The sequence below is a fragment of the Crocuta crocuta genome, unplaced genomic scaffold, assembly GCF_008692635.1.
Source record: "Crocuta crocuta isolate KB4526 unplaced genomic scaffold, BGI_CrCroc_1.0 scaffold93, whole genome shotgun sequence".
Taxonomy (NCBI): domain Eukaryota; kingdom Metazoa; phylum Chordata; class Mammalia; order Carnivora; family Hyaenidae; genus Crocuta; species Crocuta crocuta.
In genome coordinates this window covers 8,834,508-8,848,565 of record NW_027529641.1, presented here as the reverse complement: position 1 = coordinate 8,848,565, position 14,058 = coordinate 8,834,508, and the positions used below count along the sequence as shown (strand labels likewise).

The window sequence follows — 14,058 nt, the reverse complement described above, 5'->3', positions numbered from 1 at the left end:
CTCAGGAACATGGACTGACGGGCACGTATCAGAGTATTAAAAAGAAATCAAGAGGCAGCTGCTTTAATTACACCCAGAAGGACATAATTTAGAAGGCATTTCCTGAGAGTTTGTGAAACATTGCATCTAGGAATATAAAGGATTCCATGGAATTTCCCTTTCGAGATATCATTATCTGCCTCAGAAGATTAGTGTGTAGAGGTCTTCAGCAGGAAATGGGACTAGATGCCCTGGAATGTTCCACTAGTCTATCTTTCCAAGATTCTGACATGAGGCTTCCAACACAGCATTCCCTGTCATTGTTCTTTGTTTTCAGATCCTCATGTCAGAACCAGGCAAACTCAGCCAGAAAATAAAAGTTTGGCTTCAGGAGTACTGGAACATCACAGATCTCGTGGCCATTTCCATGTTCATGATTGGAGCAATCCTTCGCCTGCAAAAGCAGCCATACATGGGCTATGGCCGAGTGATCTACTGTGTGGATATTATCTTCTGGTACATCCGTGTCCTGGACATCTTTGGTGTCAACAAATATCTGGGGCCCTATGTGATGATGATCGGAAAGATGGTTAGTACTGACACCCTGTTTGGAACTAGAGACGCTGTGGTTGTGGTTAGAACCTGAGACTAAGCCTTGAGTGTGGCTTTGTCAGATTTCATTTGCTCTTTCCTTTGCAGTTAGTTTCTTCCAGGAAATGTTTTTTGTTTTAAGATACATAGTTTTCCTACATGTTAATTCAGTATATATACATAGTACATACTACTTTATACAGATATATATATATATACACACACACACTGTATATATGTACATACTAATACTGTATGTGTATGCAATAATCTGATTGATAACATGTGGTAAAAGCCAGAGACAAATAGGGTCCAGGGTCACTCCCTGACCTGTATTCCAATCTTCAGCCCATGTACTCTGGCCTGAAGTGAACACAGATAATTCATGTGATTAGGTCAAGTTCATTGAGCTAAGACAACATTTCTTCCAGAACAGGCCATATAATGAAAGAAAGAAAGAAAGAAAGAAAGAAAGAAAGAAAGAAAGAAAGAAAGAAAGAAAGAAAGAAAGGAAGAAAGAAAGGAAGAAGAAAGTCAGTATATCATCCTTACATCACCTAAAACAGCTTCAGTGTTAGGACTGGATCCAGAAGAAAAGAAGTCTCTTAAATTTAGGAATAACTCTTTATAGTGCAAGTGGCTTTGAGTAAAGGGATATATGACTTAGCTTATCCTGACAAGGGCCCTCATCTTCAGAGATGACCAAAATTAGGAATTACACCAGTTCAGTATCCACAGTAATCAGAGCACTGCTCATTGTAACCGCTCAACACTTGTGTAATGAATGAATAAATACATTCTATAGTCTCAATTCATTATCTTGTTCCTTTCTTAGATATCTCCTCCTCTTACTCCTTAGTTTCCCTTACAAATTCCCATGTTTCCCCCATAATTCTTCCCTTTCTCCATTTGCACTTGTAGTTATGAGAGGACTATTTATTTATGGGCAACAATAGAGGAAAAGAAAGAGTAAGAGCAATAGAGGGAGTCAGTGTTTTAGAATAAGATGTTATGTATTGTATGGCCTATAAAAACTAGGAACCCATGTGTAGGATGCCAAGAAGGGAAAGAGGCTCTTTTCTTCCTAATTAAGCACTCATGAAGTCTTCAGGGAGAGCATTACAATGAACCAGGTGAATCTGGCCCATGAGTCAAGACAGTAAGAGACATATTTTCTCTACTCAGATGATTGACATGCTGTATTTTGTGGTCATCATGCTGGTTGTGCTGATGAGTTTTGGAGTAGCCCGTCAAGCCATTTTGCACCCAGATGAGGAGCCTTCTTGGAGACTGGCCCGAAACATCTTCTACATGCCCTACTGGATGATCTATGGAGAGGTGTTTGCAGACCAGATTGACCGTAAGAATAGAATTGATAGTAAGATTCTCTTCCCTGCTTCTGAGGCAGATGATCAGTTCCAAATTAATGGAAGAGCATGTGTTAATTTGGAAATAAATTACTTTTTATTCTGCCATAAGCATCAAATCATTTTATGAAGGAGTAAGTGCAAAATATGAAATGTAGGTTTTTGAGACACCAGTCATCTCTTCTATTCTAAAGACCAGTAACCAGAATTTTGATTCTAACATCTCTTTAACTGGACCTGGTGAACATCTTATCACATAAATGCAGTCCCAGTGCCAATATCCTAATACTTCTTCAACCTCAATTTCTTTCTACCCCAAGGCAGAGCTGGTAGTCTTGTTCTAAGAGAATGAGATAGTGAACATGATAGAGTGACTAGTGTCTTGTGTCATCCTCTTCTTCAAACCTCTTCTCCAAAGGCCGTTTTTCATGTGGCTATCAATTTCCTCTTCACTTATGTAGTGCAAAATTTATTATTATGATTAAAAATAATCAGGATGTTAGCAGAGGAAATGATCTATAATCGTGTATGGATTTCTAGGTGGTGCAGGCCCCAGCTCCTCCCCAGGCTGAGCTGATAGGTCATAGCATCTCTTGTGTGGTAGTTTCTTCAGATCTGTTCTTGTGTCTGGCCCCAGATTTTCATTTGCATGCTGTACTCTGCTACAAAGCAGCAGCCTGCTATTTCCCATGTTCTGCTTCTTATGGATAGAAGGTTTTGAATATTCTCCACTTGTATGAAACACATAGTCGTCAAAACATCTTCTGCCACTGGGTTAGACTGATAACTAGTTCATACAATGTGTTCTATCTAGCTTTTAGAACATGACTCTGAACACATGATCACAAGTATCTCAAAGTCAGCGTGAGTTATTGAATGTGTTTGTAGCTTGGTAAACCAGAATGTAAAAATCTAATTTGGTTTCCAAAGAATATTTACTTAGGTAAACATATGATCTAGACATGAATTGTAATATTTTTAATTTTGTATTATTAAGTTGGCTAATGAGAAAATAAAGAGGCAAATGAGTCTGAGTCTATTTTCAGTAACACCATTAAGTGTAGGATTTTGGTTCTTGATCTGATTATTGCATAATGATTTTGCATTTCTTTGTGCTTATGATGTGAATTGGGATATAGAGAATGCCTGATTGGTTAACCAGTTGGTTAAAATGATCATCTGCCAGTAGCCTCATATCTTTTTCACAGTATTTTTTAACTAGTGAGCTTTTTAATGCTTTATGACATATGGTAAAATCAATATTCATGAAATACATATATATTTCCTCGTATTAATAATGTGTACAATTTCATCTAAATAGACCACTGTTCCCAAGCATGAATCTATAATTCCCAAGCTTGAATACTTTGCATTTCTTGATGCCAAAACTGTTCTTATGTTGCTAATCATGTGTTTTACTTTTCTCTCAACTGTCATCTCATTTTCTTTCCTCCCTTCCTATCACAACTAAAAAAATAAATAAAATCCTGCTTTCCAATTGCTATATAGTCTACGCCATGGAAATTAATCGTAAGTTTACACAGAATTGATGACTCTAATTTATGAAATGTGTGTATTAATCAGTCTCTTCCTAAGCTAATTACTGATAGCCTTACACTGGTTTTAAATATTTCTCTTGTTTTCTGATGTTAATAGTCTTTTAAACTGTAAGTTAAAAAGTAGGTAGACTATAAATTTATGGCAATTACTTCACTGATCACTGTTGCGATCATTCTATTTTTTAGTTCAGGACATAGGCCCTGTAGGATCAAAGTGGCATTTTGAATGAACAGAGAGGAAAAAAGATTCTTTTCCAAAATGATACCAGAACTGTTGATCAACAAATTTGAGGGTAGAGGGCATTCCTACCTCCTTCCTCATAACAAAATTATTTCCAAAGTTCATGTACAAGTGAAACCAAGGAGACAGCATAAGCTGATCTTAAATAATCAGAAGACACAATAACTTTTCAATGGATAACAGTACAGAAAAAATATAGATTTATCTGCATAGAAATTAAGAGCTTCTGTATATGAAAAACACCAAGAAAGAAATGGGAAAATGTCTACAAATATGACAAGTCAAGAATGACTATCTACGAGTGTAGAAATGACTTTCTTTTTTTCTTTGTATGAGATATTTTTCACATGGAAAATTATTGCTTATGAAATCAGGGGAAAATCTTATTTAAAAAGAAATAGATCATTTAATGGCATAAGTAAGTTATTTACTCCATTCCTTCTATGTAAAAAGCAAGTTCAATAAGACAAATTTTGTTACAGCTCCTTGTGGTGAGAACCAGTATGATGAGGAAGGCAAGCGACTCCCTCCCTGTATCCCGGGTGCCTGGCTCACACCGGCCATCATGGCGTGCTACCTACTGGTGGCCAACATCCTGCTGGTGAACTTGCTCATTGCAGTCTTCAAGTATGTGTCATGGCTAGTGACCGGGTGCCTGTTAGTTATTACAGTACACATTTCCAGTTTGATCTAGGGACTCTTTCATGGGTCCACAGATTTACACAGAACTTCAGGAGGGCTTTTAAATGTGTAGAATCTTTGCAATCACTTTAGTTCAAACTTAAGCAGCTTTAATGTATTCATGAATCAAAAGTTGACACTTAAATACACTAAATTTTTCTTGATGGTTCAATATTTTTTATTGAAGTATAATTAACATACAGTGTTTTATCAGTTTCAGGTGTACAATATAATGATTCAACAATCCTATATGTTACTCAGTGCTCATCATGATAAGTGTACTCTTAATCCACTTTGCCAGTTTCACCCATCCCCCCCATCCACCTCCCCTCTGGCAACCACTAGTTTGTTCTTTGTATTTAAGAGTCTGTTTTTTGTTTTGTCTCATTTTTCTTCATTTGTTTGTTTTGTTTCTTAAATTCCATATATGAATGAAATCATATGGTATTTGCCTCTCTTTTAGATACATTTAAATTTAATTTTGTTTAGTATTTTAACACTTCAACATGTATTTTAATCTAATGAAAATATTTCCTTAGATAAAAAGTTTCCTGAGGTAGGGAAGACCTTATCAAGGTGTGCCTTTATTTCATCATCAGAGGCACAGAAGGCAATGTTAATTTCATAAGCTATGACAATTACTGTAATATTATATAAAACACTTTCCTTACCATTTACAGAATAGAAGACAAAAATGGCCTAGGAAAGAAATGGCTTATAGTATCAAGTTTCTTATAAGACTTACCCATTTGGGCATGATGTATTGTGCATGTGACTGTGCTTAACACATGTTAAAAAATATATTCTAGCTCTAAGATGAAAAATATGAGGGGAAAATCCTTCACAGAAATATAGAATCTTAGAGTTGACCAGGGCTTTGGAAAGAATCTGATTCAAACTCTGTTTCAACTATATTAAAGGTTTAAATACTTCAAAATGCTTAGTTGAATAGCTCCTACCTTTAAAAATAAAAAATAAAAATTTCCTCAGTGTATGAGTCCATAGACTGTAGTGTGTTTTAAGAGGGTAGTAGGTAGCAATTTCAATACACATGATTCTTAATTATTTATAAGGGTAAAACATCCTCGAGTGTAGATAACCCACACTGATGGTTAAACCAAAACACAGGGTAATCTAGGAGTCAGTACTAGCAGGCACTAAAAGGCCATTTCAATGTTTATTTTCATTCTAATGTGAGCAACTGATTGCCCTGGGAAATCAAAATGAAAAGGAAAATAACTAACTAAATATTTATTCTTTTTAAAGCAATACCTTCTTTGAGGTAAAGTCAATATCCAACCAGGTGTGGAAATTCCAGCGATATCAGCTGATAATGACATTTCATGACCGGCCAGTCCTACCTCCACCAATGATCATTTTAAGCCACATCTATATTATCATTATGCGTCTTAGTGGTCGCTGTAGGAAGAAAAGAGAAGGAGATCAAGATGAACAGGATCGTGGATTGAGTATGTACAGGACTCTCTCATTTCTATCTTGGGCTAATTTCAAGGATATTCCAACTGGACACTATATACTACTTAAATTGTGTGATAACATAACACTCTAGTCCGACTGTTGTTCTTTGTAGAATCCTTCCCATTTTATGTTGGTTTTATTCCATTCTGTTAGTTTATGAGTAATTAGTGTTACTGAAAGCCTGCTCAAGAAAGAGATGAGAAATTGAGAGAGCTCTTGAAAATTACTCTTCTATATAAATTCAATGTTCCTTTCAGATGGTTTTAATTTGTGGCATCTAAAGAGGATGGGAAAATAATGCTATCGACCTGACTCTATCCATAAAATACAAGCAAAATGTTCTCCAGAAAATAATACTTGGTTTCATTCTGCAAATAGCTTTAATCGTGGTGTTTTGTGTTAAAAAGTGAGCCATTTTGCTCTAGGGGAAGAATGATTGCTGCATATGACAACCTGTTTGTGTAGCAATCAGAGGAGTCAGAGACTTGCCTGCAAGTGAAGGACAAGGGCACTTAATTCAGGTTGAGCTGTGAAATTCGTAATGATACAACTAAATTGATTCTTTACACACCGGGCTCATTTCTCACTCAGCAAACGCTTCTCCCTTTCCACAGAGCTATTTCTCAGCGATGAGGAGCTGAAGAGGCTGCACGAGTTCGAGGAGCAGTGTGTTCAGGAGCACTTCCAGGAGAAGGAAGATGAGCAGCAGTCGTCCAGTGATGAGCGCATCCGTGTCACATGCGAGAGGTGCGCCCATCGTGGGGCCAACGGGCTGAGGGTCAAGGGTTTGCGGGCTCCTCCACCCTCTTCTAAGGGGGATGCAGACATTCATTTAAACGTTCACTCGGAGTTCCCTTGCTTGCTCAGACTTCGGGTTCTTTATGTGTTTGTCCCTGAAATAGTGTGAAAATCTCTAGCTGTGAAATGGTAATTGTAAATTCTTTATAGAAAAGAATGATGACAGGGGCGCCTTGGTGGCTCAGTCGGTTGAGCGTCCGACTTACGGTCAGGTCATTGATCTCATGGTTTGTGTGTTCGAGCCAGTGTGGGACTCTGTGCTGACAGCTCTGGAACCTGGAGCCTGCTTGGGATTCTGAGTCTCCTTTCTCTGCCTCTTCCCTGCTCGTGTTCTGTCTCTCTCAAAAACAAATGAACATTAAAAAAAATTTTTTTTAAAGAAGTGAATGGTGACAAGTATGTCAAATATACCAGGCCCAAACTAAATCAAACCAAAACAAAAAAGCTCTGACAGTTCTTGCCCACTCCCAAAGAGGGAGCTTTTAATGCAATACCCTGCATCAATGGAGACAACAATTAGGTGCAGGGCTGTGTAAATGCTAGGGAAGCCATTTTTTCTCCCTGCCCTTTACTTGTCCTTGACTTTATCAAGAATGGTATTCCCCTAGGGACTGACCTCCTCATCCTGCCTTAATGCTTTGGTTGCTCCTTGCCCAACCTGGCAGAGGAGAGGTAAAGACTCCCTCCTCTGTTCTTCTATGAGACTGGGAACCAAGGGAGGGGCAGCAGAGTCTGTCCCCCATAAGGGTGGAAGCCTCTAAAATAGCGCAGGGTGTGTTTCACATCTGGGTCCCAACAGTATCAGCATCATCCATATGTTAGTGCTTAATAAATGCAGAATGAATGAATGCTTGTGTGCACAAATCAATGAATGAGCAAATGATGTCAGGTCAGGGAAAACCAGAAAGGTGACATTTTCCAAACTTTACAGTATTTCTCTTTCTGAATCTGGGAAAGAGTAACCAGCAAAGGGTAGACAGGAACTATAAATGTCACTATCTATATTTGTGTAATCATATAATTTTTAAGAACATTTATCATTTAATAAAAGCAACTTACTCTTTTAAGCTCTTTTACTATTATTTAAAGATTGTGATCATTGGCAANGTCACTATCTATATTTGTGTAATCATATAATTTTTAAGAACATTTATCATTTAATAAAAGCAACTTAAGCTCTTTTACTATTATTTAAAGATTGTGATCATTGGCAGAACATTGGTGCAAAGTGTTTAACCAACAATGAAGGTAGAAGGATGATGCCTAAGGTGATTCTAGCTTATCATTCCATCCTTCAGTACTCAAAATTAAAGTTTCCTGGTATAATTACGTGTGTGTATCAGCCGACTATCCAGGGGAGGGCCTCAACAATTAGGACAGAATTTATAAAACACCTTGAAGTCTTGCAGTGCACGTTCAAGGCCAGTGACTCTGCCTCAGCCCACAGGAAAGACAATGCCCCTGGCAGCTGCAGGTCTCTGACCACTCTCCCCTCCTAGACCTAATCACCTTGTAATCCAGCCTGCCAAATTCGAGGGTTATCTGCACCAACTTTTGGCCTTAATAAGGTACATTTTCAATACAACTTTTAAATACTCCTATACTGTTTTAATGGTAATGATTAAGTATTCAATTTCTTCCTGAGAAAGATAAAGTACCCGCATCTTAAGAATCTAAAATTTCCACTTTCTAGTTAGACATTAACTTGGATTTAATCACAGCCTGTAATTTACAATGGAAATTGTGTTTTGTTTCACTCTGTTTCTTCACCTTCTCCCCTCCCCCAACATTGTTTGGATTTTTACCATTCTTGGAGCAAGCCTCTAAGAATGTGGCTATCAGGTCACTACCAAACTGCATTTTCCTCTTGGGGCTCTGTGCACACGTAATAGGAATGAAAGTGTGCTGGGCAGTAAAAACATCTACTTCCCGTTTCCCTTGGCTGAGACCTGCAAGGGTGATGGAAATGCATTCCTGCCCCTCTGGTTCCCTTGTTGACCCTTTCTAAGCTGAATCACAGCTGAATATCAGAGACAAAGGGAGGAGGAAGAGGTTTGGGGAGAAGGCACCTTTCCCTCACTCTTAACCAGGACAGCTGAGGAGCGAGGAAGAAGGTGGAAGAATGGAAGTAAAATTTGTTATTTTTACCCAAATTTGACACCAGTGATTACTTTTAAAAATCAAATTTTTGAGCACCCAGATGTCTCTGCCATTTTAAACAATCTTCATGTATCAGATTGTTTTTATTTTCTGCATCACCGTTTGCCATTTGATGATTCTCCAGGTCTTCTCTCAGCTGTCATCCCAGCTCCATTTGATCTGCAAGATCCAATTAGAAGTGAGCTTCCGTGGAAGGTGCTGTTGGCATCAGTCCCTTCCTGACCTCCCTGTTGTCTGGTATCTTTCACAACTTGGGCCAGCAATTTGCATGACTCAGTCTTACAAACGTGTTCACACGGGAAGTCTACACACTTGTGCTCCTCCATGCAGGGTGTTTTGAGGGCTTATGTGCAGAAACCAAATGCCTGGCTTTCCCTTATTGTTTGGAAAGTTACATGTAAAGTTCTAACAAGTTCATCATTTTGTAAGATCCAACATTTAGTCCCTCAATCAGAGATTTACAATATGATTCGGTTTTTAGTTAGCACAACACTGCAGCAGAGTATTTAACCAAAGCCCCACCCAGCATGCACACTTTGCTGACTTAGGGCACTGTACTCATGGTTTTCGTCTCAAACTTGGACATCCTTTCTGTGCTCTGGGCTCTGACAGTGGCACCACTAGCCACCTTATTCAGCAAGACAGACACTGTCAAATCATCAAAGTCTGTCTTCTTCCCCTTGTGAATGAATCATGGTCCCCCCCCCCACTTCTTTCCTTCTCTACCAGCAGCACTCTAGTATAAGCTACTATCATCATTTTTCACTTGGATTCCTGCAGTTGCTCTGAAGGATTTGAGCTCTGAAAGCATCTAAGTTCTCCATAATCATTCCTGCTCTTCCAATTCATTTTGCACTCACTAGACCCTAATCCAGTTGTACCCCTCCCCACCAGCTCTCTTTAAAAGCCTTTCAGTGGCTCCCATTCAGGTCCAGCCTCACCCTGGAATGTCCTCCCTTCATGCTGGATACTCCAGTCTTGCTGGCCTTTCTTCATTTCCTCAAAGCTACCACTCCCTTCCTGCCACAGGGGCTTTGCACATGTTGTTCCCTCGGACTACTCACCCTTTGGATCTCTGCCTAAATGCCAATTCCTTATGGAAAACTTCCCTGACCACCTCATACCTTAGACGAGGTCAAGAAGCCTGCATGTCTCCACATAGCAGGAGCTTGGTTTTTTTTGAATAAATGGATGACTAAAAATTTTGTCTCCTGACATGAATGCAAGTTTCTACCCTATCTTCAATGAATATCAAACACAGTATCAACTATACTCCCTCTGTGTTCAAAACTTTGATTTTGCTATTGGCAACTAGGAAGTCTAAATATACAAATGTTTCTGCTACCCATAATTGTCAGAAAAGACCTCTAACATAAGTAACACCAAAACAACTGTCAATGTTAGCAGGTGCTGTTTCTTTGCTTGAAGGGATAGATAATGTCAGATAAAGAAGAGGGCTATTAGAAGAATATTTTATAAATAACTTCTACCAGTACAACCATAGTGGAACTTGTCAACCAAGATGTTCTATCTCATCATACTGGGTTAATACCTAGTAACATGTATCTTTATCGATTGGAATGTGAAGGCCATCTCTGCGTCTCTTGGAAATCTGCTCTTGAACACATCATTCCTTTTGTGGTTTGGCATCCCATGGTGGACAGGCTCCAAAGCAATTGAGTAGGAAAGCATCTTTTCTGAAAAAACTTTGTCAGAGTTTCAGCTTCCTTTTCTTGAACAATGAGAATTATGTAATCCAGTTTGTTTCCCTTTTTACTATAGCTTCAGGGAAGCTTAGCACCAAACTTAATTATAACAAGTATATTATTATAGGTTTGCGAATACGTAGTGTATAATGCCTCCTTATTAACTCTTCTTTACTCTTTCATATCTTCTACTTACATAAATTTTATTTTGCATGTCTGATATTTTCAAATATGCAGGCTGTAATTCATAAATTATACATTTTAAAAGCTACTCGTCTTGTACTTAAGCATCAATAGGTCTTAGACTAGCTAACCCTATAATAAAAGATTTGGATTCCCCCAAAATCTCTGGGTCAAGTGGTTTCTTGTCATATTTGTGGATCTGGGCTAAGGTGTTGGATTTCCTCTAAGCTTGGTTAGGAAAGATCTCAAATCTCAATTTCTGGATTTGAGATCTTATTTAGCATCCTCTTCCCAAGTGATCAGGAAGAGAAGATGCTGATAACAGAGACTCTAACAAGACAGACAAGAAGGAGAGAAATGAGATAGTAAGTAGAAGATGACATGAAAGAGAGAGGAGTCTTAGAAAGGAGGTGGGTGATTCCTCTGATGTAGACAAGGTCATAGAAGGACAAACATGCAGTGATGGGAGAGAAGTTTGGGGAAGATTCCACCCGAATGTCTTAATCTTATAAATTAATAGGAGTGAAAGTTGCTTGGATTATGGGGAAGAGGTGGCATTAAATGTCAGAGTTTTGATGTGTCTAGTAAATGACAATTTTGTTCCTTACCTGACTTAAAGCCAGTTCAGGGAGGGATGCAGATAAAGATAAAAATAGTATCAGCTTTATCAGTAATACATGTTGTGCTAGAGGATGTGGTTCAGTTCTTGCCAAATACACAGAATTAGCCATACCTACTCAGTCATAGGCACCTGCAAGCTTCCCTTCTCACAGGCAGACTCAGCTTTCCCCACTAAGCTTACCTTACGAACAACAACGACAAAAAAAACCATCCAGAACCGATGCTCCATGCAGGCAGCTGGCTCCCAAAAAGAGAGAGAGAAAAAGCAAGCTGGTGTCTTAGTCCCCAAACACCAACCAGAAAATTAGTCCTCCTCAAGAATAAATAGAAGACTGGAGAGAGGCCAAGAGTTTTACACTAATGGCAAGTCCAGACACATAGGAAAAAAATGATAAGGATGGGGAAAGTGTACCCCCTAGCAATATTACAGACTTGAAGTCACTAGGGAGGACTGAGTTCACCTATAGGGGAAATATGACAGGAAAGGAGCTAGCCAAGCGATTACTCAGCAGGAGTATTGAGGACCTAAATGAAATTAGCCAATATGACTTTGTATTGGGCCAAGTCCAAGGTGACTTCCATGACCTACATCAATGTCTCTCTACAGCCCAAGGGCAAGGATGCAGTTAGTGAATGAAGCATGGGGTGAAGCAAAAGGGAGGTTAAAAGGGACCTCTGCTCCCAAGAACAAGCCAGTGAGGATATCACAATGATGTTAGTGTTTGCAAATGGTATCATAAACATATTACACTGCCTCCATTTATCTCTGCCCAACTGTAGAGTCCTAGTGGCAATAGAGGAAGGGATTGAGTTGACACTGTTATGTTGGAAGTAAGGGAGAGAGAGCCTAGGACATTAGTAAGAGCTTCCATGAATGTCTGACCAGAGTCTTGCTTCAACAGAAAGTGGAATATAGACAGAAAAGGCTAAGGATTTAGATGGCTTGAATTCTAGAAACCAAGGAGGTCTGAAGTGTGGCCATGTTGGTATATATAAGTGATGTGATCTAGAGCTAAAATCCTAGTGACCTTAATATTCTTTTGGTAAGTCTTCAGTATTTTGCTTATTAAAAAAGAATGAGAAAGCCAGAAGATTTAAGACTTAAGTATTGTTCTTTGTTTAGTCTTTCACACAAAATAAAACTCTATAAGTAAAGCACAATCAGGTTCTACCCTGGGTGTTCTCACTATAATTATGAAACTTAAAAGGCAGCCTCATATGAAGAAGTAGATGGAAATTAAAATAGCTGGATGTAAGTTTTGGACTGGAATAGACAAGTTTATGATCTGCAGACCTGGAATAAAATTACAGGGTAAGAATCATCTTAGAACTCAATATAGAATACCATGGAACCTTGAAACACAGGTTTCTTCAAGTATAAACTGGACCTTGATGTTCCACTAACATTATGTTTTAGGTTAACATTGAACTCTATCATTAAGGAAATGTTCCCATATAATTTATAAGTTGCCTTGCAGGTGAAGGGTAATGGTTGCATACAAAAAGATGAATGCACATAAAACAAGTTCCAGTAACTAGCTTCCTACAGAACTCCAAATGTCTAACTTCTGTCCATAGGAAACACACATAACTCTTACTCTGAGAACATAAGTTTGGACCTTATATTTATTAGATAAGAGTCAATGAAACTCCAAGAAAGTTATGTCATCTATGGGTATTCTCTCAGAGGTTACTACAAAAGTGCCACAAATTCATATATTGTTGTACCTATCATTTGAATGAAATGAAAAACATTATTTACAAGGCCTAAACAACAACAAAAAATGTGTTTTAATTAAGATGATTTCAGGTTTAGTAGCATAATGTCCAAACCAAATATCCTAGATAATAGATATACTAAGATACAGACGAAAGCATCTGGAGATTTATAGTCACATCTACTGAACATAGTCACATTATTTTACACTTGCATAGCATTTATAGCTCACAGAGTACTTTCATTTACACAATGTCACTTAATTCTCACAACATTATCATGCTACTACTGTTGTTCTTATCACTGTTCTTGCTGATTTTGTTTCTTGTCACTGGTGACAGATGCATAATAAAGACAGAGCTGATGGAGCCCTTCATCCTTAGCATAAATATGGGCACATCTGAAAGAGAATCCTGAAGCTGGCAAAGAGTTAATCATAAAGAGTCTTTCTTTTCTTTTTTTTCTTGAAAACAAACTAAAACAAGAAGAGTCATGATATGCAATGCCAGTTGCTATTTTGGTAACATTATCTCTCACTTTTTAAGTTTACAGAACAAGAAGAATTATATTTATACATATAAATAAATATAAACATATGTGTATATATACATATATAAACAAATAGAATTTGAGAATTATTAGGTCATTAGGATGTGGCCTTTTAACAGAGAACCCTGTAGACCAATCTATACTAATCTAATACATGTGAGAGGGACAAACACAGCTATTATTAACTAGGACTGATAAATTAGGTTCTGAGCTCCCAGCGATTTTAGTAGAAGATACACATAAAGTAGTAAAAGGAAGGGTTGTATTGTCATAAATCAAGTACAGCTTAAATTCTGTTCAAAGACAGGAGAATGATTACTTGGGCCCAGCCAGTTTATAGATTTCACTTGGTTCTAGTTTCCTCTGATATAAAAGGCTAGCCCTCAGGAATTGTTCTTCTGGCCTACCAGTTGAAACTCATATATAA

At 38.1% G+C, this 14,058-nt stretch overlaps 1 protein-coding gene across 1 annotated transcript in view; it reads left to right on the top strand.

The window, feature by feature from the left end:
- TRPM1 (transient receptor potential cation channel subfamily M member 1) overlaps positions 1 to 14,058 on the top strand; it is a 101,678-nt gene that overhangs the window by 72,840 nt on the left and 14,780 nt on the right. The window contains 6 exon segments of the mRNA XM_077762354.1: positions 317 to 568; positions 1,756 to 1,948; positions 3,447 to 3,467; positions 4,220 to 4,364; positions 5,685 to 5,887; positions 6,512 to 6,644. Coding sequence (XP_077618480.1) covers positions 317 to 568; positions 1,756 to 1,948; positions 3,447 to 3,467; positions 4,220 to 4,364; positions 5,685 to 5,887; positions 6,512 to 6,644 — 947 coding nt within the window.